At 36.8% G+C, this 14,037-nt stretch overlaps 1 protein-coding gene across 9 annotated transcripts; it reads right to left on the reverse strand.

The window, feature by feature from the left end:
• Positions 1–199: 199 nt before the first annotated feature.
• Positions 200–13,968, reverse strand: B52 (serine and arginine rich splicing factor B52). 9 transcript variants are annotated; one of them, XM_078191260.1, is made up of 12 exons: positions 13,828–13,968; positions 11,319–11,445; positions 10,524–10,594; positions 8,703–8,798; positions 7,972–7,995; positions 7,765–7,821; positions 7,441–7,510; positions 2,545–2,618; positions 2,276–2,464; positions 1,649–1,774; positions 1,103–1,165; positions 200–1,021 (listed from the first exon to the last, which is right to left on the reverse strand). In XM_078191260.1, exons 2-12 carry the CDS (start codon positions 11,442–11,444, stop codon positions 880–882), a joined length of 1,038 nt encoding a protein of 345 aa, XP_078047386.1. In that variant the 5' UTR covers position 11,445; positions 13,828–13,968; the 3' UTR covers positions 200–879. The 9 variants fall into 9 exon arrangements, with proteins under 9 accessions (XP_078047386.1, XP_078047379.1, XP_078047381.1 ...); XM_078191253.1 differs by having other exon boundaries at positions 1,103–1,225; XM_078191255.1 differs by lacking the exon at positions 8,703–8,798 and adding an exon at positions 8,828–8,908 and having other exon boundaries at positions 1,103–1,225.
• Between the last annotated feature and the right edge of the window lie 69 nt (positions 13,969–14,037).

Here is a 14,037-nt window from a genome sequence, read left to right on the forward strand (position 1 = left end):
AGCCATAGACAGAATAATCGGTCGAAAGTCGAACAAGAGACGGAAGTAAATCTGAACAATTTCGCATTGGCTTGTGTTTCAATTATTTTTTTGTAAGTCGTTCAGGCAGTACAATTACAAGTGCAACCATCTTATTACGCATTTCCTTATATTTGTACGGATTAACGCAGCGGGGACTACAAAAATATATAAGACATAATCTTGGCATGAATTTTTATTGATAATAAGATACCTCTTACCACTAAATTTATTACACATCACGTATCTCTCATTGTATGTGATTGTTAGGAATATATACAAAAAGCCATTACAGGGAATTCCTCGATATACGGCGATACATCGAAAACGTGTAGAGTCCGTTTAAGGTACGTATGAAGACATCTTACTTCTCTAAATGCGAGATGTATAGTGTTTCGAATGAAAATGTGTATAATTAAAATTAAATGAAACCATCTAATTAAATTGATACAGTTAAATAAACAATGTACAATTGATTACTTTTATGCCGATCGTTAAATTATGTCAGTTTTGATTCTTTTTAAACCACGTTTCAATACATTAGTTTTCAGCCCACGGTTGTTTATAATAATTTTGCTTCTCATAATGTGACGTTATTTGAATCTCATGTATATACGACTACATGATGGACACAGGGTCAAGTAACTCGTTCAATTATTGGTAAACTTGTTACTAATAAGAATAGCCGTCGTAAAATAAGGCATGAAATTGGCTTCTTGAATGTATTTGTAATGTAGAAAAAATAAAAGGAAACTAAAGAAATGAAACTCTTTTGTCAAGTTTCACTCGCGTAAATTCTCCCCTCTCTTCTTCTATAGTCCTTTCGTTTTTGTCACTCCATTTCTTTATCGTTCGTTTCCTTTAATCAGCTTTCTGCTTGTTACTTTCTGGCGATTTGTCTCCGTTCATCGGTGAACGTGAGTGGCTGCGACTTTTGCTATGTTTGCTGCCGGATCGGGATCTTGATCTGTCTCCCCTGGATCGTTCGCGACTAGACCTGTCTCTGGAAAAGGAATTTCCGATTTAGAATCGCCTGACACTACCGATTTGCTTGTCTTGCGCTAATTATATCAATTGAACTCACTTCGAGGGAGACTTGGCTTTGGATTTGGACTGCGACCTGGACTTTGACCTCTCGGCCTTGGACCTAGAACGAGATCTGGATTTGGACTTTGACTTAGATTTCGACTTTGAGCGGTCTCTTGATCTGTAAAATTATAGTTCAAATGAAGGAGACAGAAAAATATACGATGTAAGCATACAATGAAAATTCGTTAAACTTTTCTCTTAAGGTCGTGAAATGCGGTGACGACATTTTAAGAAAAAGAAAAAGAAAATTGGAAAAAACGAGAAAGAATTACGACAATGAAAAATAAACATTCTTATGCAATAGAAACTAAAACGACATGATATAGCAGAGAGACAATTTCGAAAACGAGCCCAAACACAAGGCCAACGGTATAACATGGGACGTGAGAACGTGTGTAACAAGTGAATACGGTTGAATCGTTGATAAATTGCGCAAGAAACAAAGCAAATAAATAAAATGCCAAAACAATACATTCACAATGAAATAAATAAATTGGTCATGAACTGAATTTCTGAATAGTATACGGAACAGGATACTCACTTGGATTTGGAACGGGAGCGGCTACGCTCAGGGGATTTGGATTTGGACTTTGATTTGGATTTCGAATGTGCCCTGGATTTGGAACGACTGCTGCGGCGGCTACGGCTACGAGAGCTGCGGCGACTCCTAATACAAACAGAAATATTTCTTTAATGATATTACCAAGCAATTGCAATGACGATCATAAACAGACTACAAAAATAGGAATATTTTTCTTTAACCATCTTTTGATAGTACATTAGAAACTTTAAAATATTCTAAAGGATACTGATGTTCAATTGCAAGTTTTTATTAAATAATCCCTAAAGTCCGTAGTCCATTTATAAACAAGAAAAGCTTGATTTATTGAATCAAATGCTTGTTGCCAAAGATAATAAATGGTGTATATGAAATCTAATTTTTTATGTCAATCAATTCGTATGCCATGCATGAGAAATCAATCTCTTTAAATATGGAAATCATTATATAGAATAAAAAGAAATCAATAAAATTATAATAATACAGACTGTGAGTCTGATGTGTTTTAATGGGAAATTGTTAAGCATGGTTAATAAGAAAAGTAAAAAAACGATTAGAGACTGCCATATTCGACAGTACCTTGATCGGGATCGAGAACGACGATTATACCTTGAGCGAGAGCGGGATCGGCGGCGGGATCTTGATCGTGATCGTGACCTTGATCTGGAGCTGGATGATCGCGAGCGACGACCACGTCTTTTGTCTTCGATTAATCTAATTCTGCGTCCGTTTAGTTCGGTGTCATCTAATTTGTCGATAGCATTCTTCAAGTCCGAGTATGTTGCGAATTCTACAACTCTGTAACATCAGAACAGTTCGAAGATTAGTGACCGATCAATTATTTTGGAATAATTTGAAGTGACGGGAAAAGACCTCACCCTTCATTCCTGCGCTGTTTGTGTGCATCTGCGTATGTCACTTCTCCAGCCTGTCTCATATAATCCTTTAAATCCTGAGCACCACACAAGAAACCGAATTAGTAGATTGCAATGATAACAGAACGATCACTTAAAATTAAACAGTATGATATACGAGTGATATTCACGTTATGAGTTAATACTAAATTGTGTTCCTATTACTACTAAGATTAACGCATTGGTTAAAAGGCAATTTATATGTATTTCCTGTGCACTCTTTTTTATATCCACTGTACTTGTCCTATGTAATTGATCCTTTCCTACTTGCAGACACGTGTGCTCGAGACTGACTCTATTATCCTTACTGAAAAAAAGGGAAAACAATGTCCTGTCCTATTCCGAATCTTCAGTGTTGATTATTATGTGGGAAACATGTGCTCGAATTTAGTATCTGCGATTGATGCAACCTTTCTTTTTATGCAATTCAATCTTCAAAACAAGTTTTGTAGTTCAGTCAACAGTTACCCTCCACCCTGCAGAAAAATTTATTACAGAAGATTATATTCGTAAAAGCAAGTTAAACAGAAAGTTAATCCAGTATGTCGGGGCAATGGAACTTCTGACATATATTGCTACTTGAACAAAAAAATTTCTGCAGAGCAGCTCACAATGTAATAAATATCGCAAAACGTTGACGGTCAACGTAACAAGCATCGGTGAAAAGAAAAGAAAAAGTTGTCTGAATTAATCTTCTTCTATTTAAGCGTACAAATAAACAAAGCTTGCGGGATTCGATCAGAAAATTACACAGTAAATTGTTCAAATGATTGGACTGCATAAGGCAGAGAGGAAAGACAAGTTGCTAGTTTCAAATCGATAATGAAGAATAAAGTAACATAGCATGATTGGTAAATTAACACGTGACTGAAAAAAAATTTGTCCGGTGTGGAAGATCTTGCTATGCGATGAATGTTGTTATTTCTAGGCTGACAGAAATGTAATCAATGTAGTATGCCGTTCTAGCCAAGAAAAATAAGATTCCTCTACGAAGATTGAACCAATGGTCAACAAACAAAAACTATGTCACAGAATTTTGTAATTGTTGATGTCTTGCTTCTCGCGACAAGCTGAATAAGGCTGGAAAAGAATGACTTTCTCCTCGATGTTCTCGCACACAGTGCTGAGGAGAGGATGATAGGTTTGAGGCTCCTCTTGATGTTGATCTTCTTCGTTTCCTCTGAGGACGTCGTGGTTGTACGTCTTCCTAAAAATCTTTAGTATCCATCTCTCTGTCTGTGTGCGTTTGCTGTATCCTTTTGTTCATCGGCGGAACTTGTACTTGTGGGAACCAGGTACGGCTTTATGTTGTGGACTCTGTGTTGTGAGGTGCGCGCGCGTCTTGTTATCATTTCTTTTTCTCTGTGTCTGTCTCTCTTTTTCTTTCTCTCTTCTTCTGTCGTTTCATCTTGATGTCTCTTGGAAGTCTCATCCGTGACACCAATTAATCGTTCTCGTTGTCAGAAATTGTATCCAGAACATGAGAAACGTTGCTTCGACACACAGCTTAATCGATCCAACTGGAAAACGCGTTAGGGGGCTACCAAAACTTCTCCCTTGGTACTTTCACTGGACACCAGAAAAGAATAGAAACAGAATATGACAAGATGCAATTGCCTTGCATAAAGAAAAGTTGTTCTCTTTTTAGCTGTTCTTTCTTTTTTTTCCTGTTCGGCAAACATACAACGTGTTGTACGCAACTAATTGACATGCGAATTCTCATGCGCGGAAATTGTCATTGAATATATATATGGAAACGTGACTTTCGACAATCAAGCGGCAATTCGAGAACAGAATCAGATCAGGAAACTCAAGCGAACGTTGATGCCTAATTTCGAGCACAATTACTGTTAACATTATTGTATTACTATACTGTCAAACTGGTTTCCTCTGGTACTGGATTTACTCGTGTGTGCACGATCTCTTGAAGTTCGTCGAATGATCTCAATAAATCTACATAAAAACACCTGACCACTATGGTGCACAGTTATGTAACATATGTATATATAAATATATCACTGAAGGAATACAGTAATACAGAGTGGGTCGCGAGGAACGGAACATCCAAGCATCTCTGTTGGAATCGTAGACAAGAGAGACTGCTGAAGACAAAAGTTCTACTGTCCGATGGATAATACGAATGTATTTTTCATCAGACCTTTCTTCCAAAGTTACTCAAAGGTCACCGAGGTTATCTCAATTAGCACCATGCACTTTTAACTTCAGAACAAGTGGTAGTAATTAAGTCTACTGATACATGAATTTTTCTTAATTCGTATTGAAATAAGACGTCCGCAAGTTGAAAATACATGGTACCGTTAACGATAAACAACTGTAATGATCTTCCAATATCCTTGGAAATAACATCTAACAAAAAATTTGTTTACATCGACGCATGTGCCGCTATCGATCAGCACAGCTTTTGCCTCGAACATTTTTTTTTTATCTTCGGTTCAGACGACAGAGATGATTGATTGTTCTATTTCCCGTGACGCGCCCTGTATAACAAAGATAAATGAGAACAAGGTTACCACAAATGTGTAAATTTATATATATATATAAAGATCTATATAAATATATATATATATAGAGAGAGAGAATAGATATAATGTATATATCTAAAGAGTACACTCGGTTAAGGTGACGCATTTACCTTGGGCCCAGGCACCACCTTGCTTACGGACAGAGAGAAAGGCCAGACACAACGGCGCTTGGTCGGGTCGAACGGATCTGTGTGGCGTAGTCGCGGATGGTTCGGGTTTCGGCCCGTGTATGCCCTCATGGGTGGCCGCTGCCTGACTTACTAGATGGCTAAGTTGGTGGCGGTACCAGTAGCAGTAACAGTCGGTAGTGTAGTAACAAATGTGATAGTACAGAGTTAGATGGAAAGAAAGGGTGTACCATCAGGATTAGGAGGAACAGTTGTAGAGATGTGACAATGATCAAACTTTGGATACACATTGCTGGGATGATCATGGATCAAGTTCATTTGTTATATGATCAGTCATGACGGTTGTCTTTTGTAAGGAGTGATGATTTAGGGCAAGAATAAGGAAAATTGTAGAGCGTGTATACGTTGATGATTAGAGGATACTAGGGACCGGGGACGAAGGCGAAGAGTCGATGACGATGGTAAACAGAGTAAAATCCATAGACAGGTCATAGTCATTGATGATTCGTAGAAGGCAGACGGTTTTCTCTCCAGACCGATCACCGATGAAAGGATCGCAGATACGTAAGAACCTATCGGTGTCACTGGGATTGTCTCACTGGGACTGTTTCGCCACGTATCACTGCGCAAGTAGTAGTAGGCGGTAGGTGGTAGGTGTACCCAGTGTGCCACGCGGCTATCTCTCTCACCCGGGACACCTCAGAAACCAACCTGGTGCCACTTGACCTCAAGGCGGGCCCATCGCGTGCATCGTCATCTTTATCATCGCACATCATCAGTCTATTGGCCCTACCGGTCGCCCCTCCTCGGCGAAGAGGACATGGCTCTTCGGAAAGAACATCAATTTTATTGTTTTTCCTCACACTGTTGGCCGAACGTAAATGAAATAATAAAATTGAGAAAAGGAACACACGTCGAGGAATCGAGATATAATCGACCGAGCGAGAATATATATAATTCCGTATATACTTTTTTTCCGTTCAAAAGAGACAACCAATATGTATATATATAATAGAGAGAAAGAGAGAGAGAGTGAGAGAGCATCCGAAAAATACGACATAGACGATTTATGCAGAATTACTTAGACGATTAATGTATATTGATCAAGTAAGACTTGGTCCACCGTTTTTTGTCGCAGAGCGATTTCTCGTCTGCTTTAATTTGTCCTTGGCATGGATATTGGTGTTACGTTTATATATACGTGCACTAATATATACGTATATATATATGCGACACATATATAGATAGATTAGATAGATAGATAGATAGACATTTTTATAATTATATTTATCTATTGTATTCTGATCAAGGATTTCGAAAGATGCAGTGCGTCCTGGTATTTCCCACAGTTTTCTCCCATGCATTCCCGCGGATCGACCAACGTCAATATTTTCAACTGTTTGCGTTTGTGTGTGTGTTGTCTGTCTTGATCATCTCCTTTGATGCTCCATGTCTCTTCCATTCTCGCACCTCTTCTTCCAAATCAGCTGCGCGCTCTTTCTCATCCGAATCATCGGCAGTTTTCTTCGAGGGTAAGAGTCACACTTTTGAAAATTTTCATGCCCATGTGTGTGCTTGTTTGTGCCTTTCATCGTTGTCTGCGTTCATCCCTGCGTTTTCCTCTATTTCGTGCACCTTTCTCGTTTCTCGCATTTTCTTTTCTCTACTCTTTCCTCCCCGTCGTTCTCAGATTCTCGTCAATTTATCACGTAAGCACATTTTTGTGAGGGTCTTATTTGGGCGAGCATGCGTTCAAGATAAAAAATTTCGAATATGCCACAGACTTACTTGATCAAAATGTACATCTTTCTTTTTTTGTCATTAACATTCGGAATAGAAGAGAGAGTTTGGATGAGTGAACGAACTTAAAATGACGAAAGAAAAATCGAATAAAAAACATTACGATACTTAAATGCCGCGTTGGTAAGTTTGGTTCGACTCGGGAATAGAAAATTGGCGGAAGAATATAAAGTCACCAGCGAGAGGAAGCATCGTATATACATGTATTTAGGTACATGTATATATGTGTATGTATATTCTTTGAAATATTCTTGATATTTTCGTGTACTTGTAACATTTTGTTTCTTTTTTTTTCATTGGAACCTCGAGTAGCAATCAAACTCACGAAAAAAGTTATCGTCAGTCGATAATGGTAAAACGACGAAGGCAAGGGTACAGATATTGCTTACCTGCCAGCTGACACGACTGGAAAGATTTTCCACGGTAAGGCGGTACTCGGTGCGTGTGGGTGGTCCATATCTACAAAAGGAAAAAACATAAGTATTATCGCACTTGAATGATTCAAATAGAAGCAGGTTTGTCTTGGACCTGACTTTATAATAAAATAGATTTTAGCGAAACTCTAATGTAAAAAATTGCAAGAACGCAAGTAATTTGATCTCAGAAATATTCAATGATATATAAAATGAAATAGCAAAAATTAATGATATGTATATAAAATTGATTAAGTTAAAGTATATTTATCGTTAGAGCGTAACATTGGATGTATGTACCTGGGCAATGATTGCTTGTAGCTAGATGCAGTCCTCGTGTTTCTGTTCACACTATCTCTGCAAAAAGGGATGTCATGTGAACAGAAATAACGGTTCGATGGTTAAACCTTCAGCAAATAACTACAGATCTGCACTCATTGCTCAGGCACACAATCAATCACCTGTTCCAATCGAATCAAATCTACTCAAAATGCAGCAATAGCGTACCTGTCGTGCCGCATATCGTCTCGGCTGTAACAAACACAATACCACACATCTATTAGTCGCCAATTACATTCGTACGTCACCTCTCTCAACTACCAGTAAATTTTATTCACAACATAATGTCTGCGGGAGGGTTATTATAATTTTTTTACTGTTCACTAGGCATTTTATGCTAATCTCGGCACGAAAAAAAAAATATAATATGATTAGAGATATATGCATGTATATGTATACTTCTATTGTCTGCGTTTTTCTCGCAGCCAGCGATGCTCCGGATTCATGTTTCTACCGTTTAAAAAAAACAGTCGACATACTCGGGAGAGCAGTCAAATCCAAGACAACCAATTCGAGAGAACTAATTAAAGGAATAAAAAACATTGGCGTGCGTGCCTAGACGGACACTTCCCGTTCATTTGCGAAAAAGGCAAAGCTTTGTATTTCACGCGCTTCTCTAATCTAGAGCTAATCATTTATCCAAGGTAACGTTCTTCCCTGTAGGGGCGATATGCAAAATCATTTCACTACTTTCTCAGCATACAATTCAACTGAAAAACCAGAAAAACGAAATAAAGATCAACGTGAGAGTACTTGATGATTTAGTTCTTTGCGAAGTAGAAGCATGGATTTAATAAATGATTCCGTAAATATTTTGCATATCTCAAGTTGATTGCCATCAGGGGAGGAGGGGATAATGATCGCTCTGATAAAATAAAAAAAAGGATAGCGTGTCTTACGCAGATCGCCTCGAGTCCCCATAACCACCACGGGAGTCACCATAGCGCCACTGGTCACTACCCCTAGGTGTCCCCCGGGCCCTCTCTACAGTAATTCTGTAACAAGACACATTGGATATGCTTACTTGTCTCTCCAGGAGCGTGAGCGTCCGTAGCCACGGTCGCCTCGCCTCCCTGAAACACCCCGTGCTATCTCCACCGCCACTCTGAAACACACCCAACAAAACCCCGCCTAAGTCCTCGACTAATTCTTACTCTAAAGGTGCTTCCTTCCTTCCTTCCATCCTTTTTTCCTTTTCCATTCCTCTCAGCTTCATCTCGAAATCCGTTATTCTATCATCGATGATCACCATCATCATCAGCATGATCATATCATCTCATCATCTCATCATCACAGTCCAGCAACTGAGGCGCTGTCCCCTCTCTCTATCTCTTTCTCGCTCTCTTTCTTTCACGCTTGTCTTCGCTTATACATCCCCATTTTATAATTTTGCTATAGTTGCTGTCTTCACTTTTTTTTATAACGCGCTTAAATCACCACCAATCTAAGAGTGTAGAACCTTCGTTTTATTTTACACACGTGTTCCCTCATAATTGATTGGAGATCCTCTCTTAATATGATTTTAACGGATCAAAACCGATCGCCAGAGAATTATGAGGAAACGTTGGTGTTTTTCTTTTTTTTTCTTTAAATTTGCAATTAATGTACTTTTTCAGTATTTTTTTTAAAGAAGCAATATACATTACTTTTAAAATGTTGAGGCATTCTTGATATTTTTTTTTTGTAGAAGTATTAATACATTTATATTACGTGTATAGTCATGTTTACGATCGGGGAATTGATGGAAGTAGTTCAAAATGGCGGCAAGTCACATCGGCTATTTAAGTAAGATGCATTTTTTATTCCAAAACAAATCCAATCAATAATTTGGAGGACAGACGCCGTTCATTGAATGCGTTATCAAACTTAAAGGCAATAGAAACGAAAAGAAAGTGTTTGTACATATTTGGCAATTCAAAATTATACAGAAGCAACAGCAGATAATATTACTGGTACAAGATAAAAATGTTCGAACGGAATTAGAATATCTTTGAATGTCTTTTTTTGGTAGTAAAAAAAAAATTATAGAGAAAATAAGAATCTGATTGGCAGATATTTTACATTACGTTATACCAGTGACTTTTACTCACACAATTACACTATTTTTAATATTATACACAGGCAAATATAACAGTGTCTTATGTTCGTTTCAGCTGATTTTTCTTTGGATTTTAGTAAAACTCTATGACGCCATTAATTATGAATATACAAACATATTTGGGGAACGTTTAGAACGAAAGCACTTCACTTAAAGAGTTAACCAAGAGAATTGAAAAAATTTGTTGTCAATGCTATTGCTTCTCATAAACAATTCTACTTATTTATGCAACATTAGCAACTATAAGCAACACAATTTCGGAAGAGTTTTTCGGAATTTTCCATGTAGTCATAATTTTCATTTCTGTTAATTACGATTGCTGATATTGCATTTCAAATATTCAGAAATTTATTTAGATGAATTTTAATAATTACACATTGTCTTAAGTATCCTAGAAAAAGGCACAATTATGAACTACAAATTTAAATGGTACTTCTTCGTCTGGTACCAATAATATTATGAAATGAATTTAAAAGTGGACTAATGGTCCACAAATCAGATATGTATTGTGAAAAGATACTAATCCATGCAAAACATGCTACCTACACCATTCTCCTAACATATGCTTCTTTTTATCTGTATATTTGTGAAACGTACGTATCAATAAAATAGTACGCATTACCTTTCTCCTAACAGCTCCTTGCCATTGAGCTCGTAGACGGCGTCATCTGCATCCCTATAGTCATCGAACTCCTGCGAACAGAACAATTTTATTACAAATCAGAGTAGTGAAAAGGGACAATTTTTCGGCTTTCACATGCAGCAGAATCTTATATTAACCGTATGATGCAATTTCTTACTAACAGTTACAGAGCATACCTAACGTAACATGTATATAGAAAATCAATTTGACTAATAATTTAACAAACTTGAACTGTGTATAACGAAAGAGGATTTTAGTCAGATAAAATTCCATTGCATTATTTTTATTTTGGATAAACATTGAAAATATAATTTGTACATGATACTGTTCTTTTTTTTTTACCATTGCGATTGACTTTTTTTTTTTACCTCAGAAGTACTAAGTAATCAAGTATTGGTTACTTGGAACACAATCTTCTTTTGATTAAGTATAACTTACAAACATTTTGTAGATTAATCGATGAAAACCAGCACACATCTCCATTAAGCAGCCACAGTACCAATGTGTTCAGGGCTCAAGGTAGGTCAGATCAACTCTCGAGTTTGAGTTATTTTCAAAGTGGAACACTTTACACTCTACACGCTTTGGTCCACAATTAATACTTAGACAAACGTTATTCAGTGACTTATTTGTTTTTGTTTTTTTTTTTTAGAAAATCGATATGGAAAACATCAGAATACTACAGATAATCATTGTGAATAAGATAGGACCAAATGACCAAATGGAGTGTAGCAAAGTGTTAGGGGTGTATGTAGAATTTTGTACAGTACTTACAACAAAGCCGTAACCATTCTTGATGAGGACATCACGGAATCGACCGTAGCCTCTGAAAAATCTCTCAAGGTCTCTTTCCCTGGTGCCGTATGGAAGCCCACCGACATAGACCCTTGTCCCTACCATACTGTAAAAAAACAATTGAACCACATTAGACTTACCACAAAGGCAAATCCATTCTTCATAGCGACCTCCTTGATTCTACCATATTTCCGGAAGAACTTCTCAAGGTCGCGCTCTCTCACCCGGTATGTTAATCCACCAACGAATACTCGGGTGCTCATTCTTAAAGGAAAATATAAAAACACCATACATAACAGGCTTCCTTAAGAACCTGCCATTTTTAGTCACATGACAACATAAGAACTGTTACGTTAAATTTCCGGTCATTCTGGCTGAGGATTGCAATGCAGCTTGTAAAACTGACATCAGCATTAATATTTTTTTTCAAATTATTCTCATATAGACTTCAATCGATAAAACAAACATCAAGGACTCGAGGTTCTGATATTGAAAGATGGCTCTTTATGTTATAGTTTTGTACTATATAGAGTCACAAGTGCAATAAAGAGGTGCCCTTAAGAAAAAGAAACTACAAGGCTGTCGCTAAACCAAGTGATACAACGTTTCTTTGTCATACAACCTTCATTGAATATCGCATACAACACATTTAAATAGCAGGACCTTAAAAAACGATACAGGAACGATACACAAGCATGAATTTAACAATCTTGCAATGACTTTAACAACAAGGAAAGGACTAGTCACATGCTGCTTATTATAATTATAAAAACAAATGAAAAATGTATAAATAAAATATGCATTTTGGTCTATTGAGTGTTAATCGATGCATACGCATAACATGAATGAAAGCATTACAAAATTTCTATTTAATATCGAATATTATTTAAATAATATATGTGAAGAACAGTAGATTTGAAAAAAAAATTACCGAATGAAAATTTTGTTACACTTTGCTTTTTTTCTGAAGCTTACAAAAAGGAACGTAGTTCAGTGCAAAATATTTTGTTTCAATATTAAGCACATCTCATGCACTTGTAACAAAAGGAATGTTATCAATATACATTTTCAAATAAAAAAAAATGTGTATCAACATTCGGTGCATTAATCAGGCATGAATCACTGGAGCATATATGCTTTTTTAAGTGTTTACATATTCATGCTTGCTCAGCCAAAAACGTGTACAATTCAAAGTGAATTGTGAAACATCATTCGCATTCGGTACATTAAACAAACTAGAACGAATCAAATTTAACCATAGGGAGAGCAAATTTCAATTCAATTTTTTAAACTTTCCCGCTCTTTCGTATGACCGTACTACGTAATCAACCGTGCGCTTAAATGTACCTCCATTGTATTCAACTAGTACCGAATTCGTTTGATGTTACAATTAAGAAAAAAAAGTGAGGGAAGCAAACTCAAAAACAATTCTCAATAAATGAGATTTCGCATGTTTTTTTCTTAAAATATGTAAACGCAACATCAATATCTTAAGGTATATAAAATTGGCTACCCATTTGTGATTCCATTTAATCTGTTAGCCCATACTAGCATAAATACCATTAAAAAGGAATGTGTTATTTACGTTATACATTTTCGTTAAATAAATATGAATGACGAATTAGTTTTCATCGGCTAACAGGTTAAAGTCCACGTCAAACAATATACTATTAAGGATCGATTACTCTAAGTCTTATTTATACACACTTTTAAAGGTTATATATGAATACTACGATGTTTTTCAACAAACTCGATGCCCATGAATCGTAAACGATGAACACTATTATAAATTAGGCGAACAAAAAAAGCACTATCTAAAAAAATGTAGTACCATCCACGCTAACGAGTACGCGTATAGTCTTTATTGGGTACTCGTTTCATAAAATGGCGGCCGTCTGATCGGTCGAAGCAATCTTCCGCAGATGTGCGAGTTATTCACGGAAAAAACGCAAAACAACAAAAATGAAATAAGAACGCGTTATAAACATTATGTGAACTTAATTCAATTCAACGAGATATCAACTGTATTTATTTTGCAATAATTTTACCGCCATTCAGAGAGAACGCTAGAAAACTAACGGCACACGATGTTGCGTAAACAGCAGTAAAGAATGCCGATTTAAAACATTATGAATTATTAATTAATCACAAATGGACATCGGAAGAACAATCACTTATATTTGATTCAAAAGATTTTAGGAACAAGCAGCCATGTGACGTAGAATATCGAACATTACTGCCACGTCATTAAGTTATATACTATAGAACTTTCTGCGTCTAATCAATTTCGTTAGAACGATGGAAAGGATCGGACAGAGAATTGAATTACTAAATAACTCCGATAAAACACGTAACATTGAAAGACGCCAACAGTCGCCGCGAATCGTCGTAGCCGTTTCTTATTCATAAAACGAGATATTCACAAACAATTTATCGCACGGCGAATAGCCACAGTATTAGAGAATGATGTACGTGTTTATAAACTTACCTGAATACACGTGAAACAGCGTCGTTTCGGCCACTAAAATCTTAAGCTGTTGCACGATACGATACCACTGAAATTACTAGAAGAAGTAATGATCGGCGTCTGAAGTAAGATGGCTCGCCGCAGTAACGGAAACAAAACGGGGTTCACACCACTGAAGACAAAGTTGTTGCCACTCGCGGTCTCGACGACAGACGCCCCAAGCTAAATATT

This window comes from Augochlora pura, chromosome 9, assembly GCF_028453695.1.
Source record: "Augochlora pura isolate Apur16 chromosome 9, APUR_v2.2.1, whole genome shotgun sequence".
NCBI lineage: Eukaryota > Metazoa > Arthropoda > Insecta > Hymenoptera > Halictidae > Augochlora > Augochlora pura.

What these genes read in the sequence shown, in the direction of transcription:
- B52 (XM_078191253.1), bottom strand. Translation starts at nt 11,444, where the DNA reads ATGGTAGGGACAAGGGTCTATGTCGGTGGGCTTCCATACGGCACCAGG. An exon ending in CGATCCCGCTCTCGCTCAAG is followed by an intron (nt 1,775 to 2,275) that starts GTATAATCGTCG and finishes TGTTTGTATTAG; the next exon opens with GAGTCGCCGCAGCTCTCGTA. An exon ending in CGCTCCCGTTCCAAATCCAA is followed by an intron (nt 1,226 to 1,648) that starts GTGAGTATCCTG and finishes ATAATTTTACAG; the next exon opens with ATCAAGAGACCGCTCAAAGT.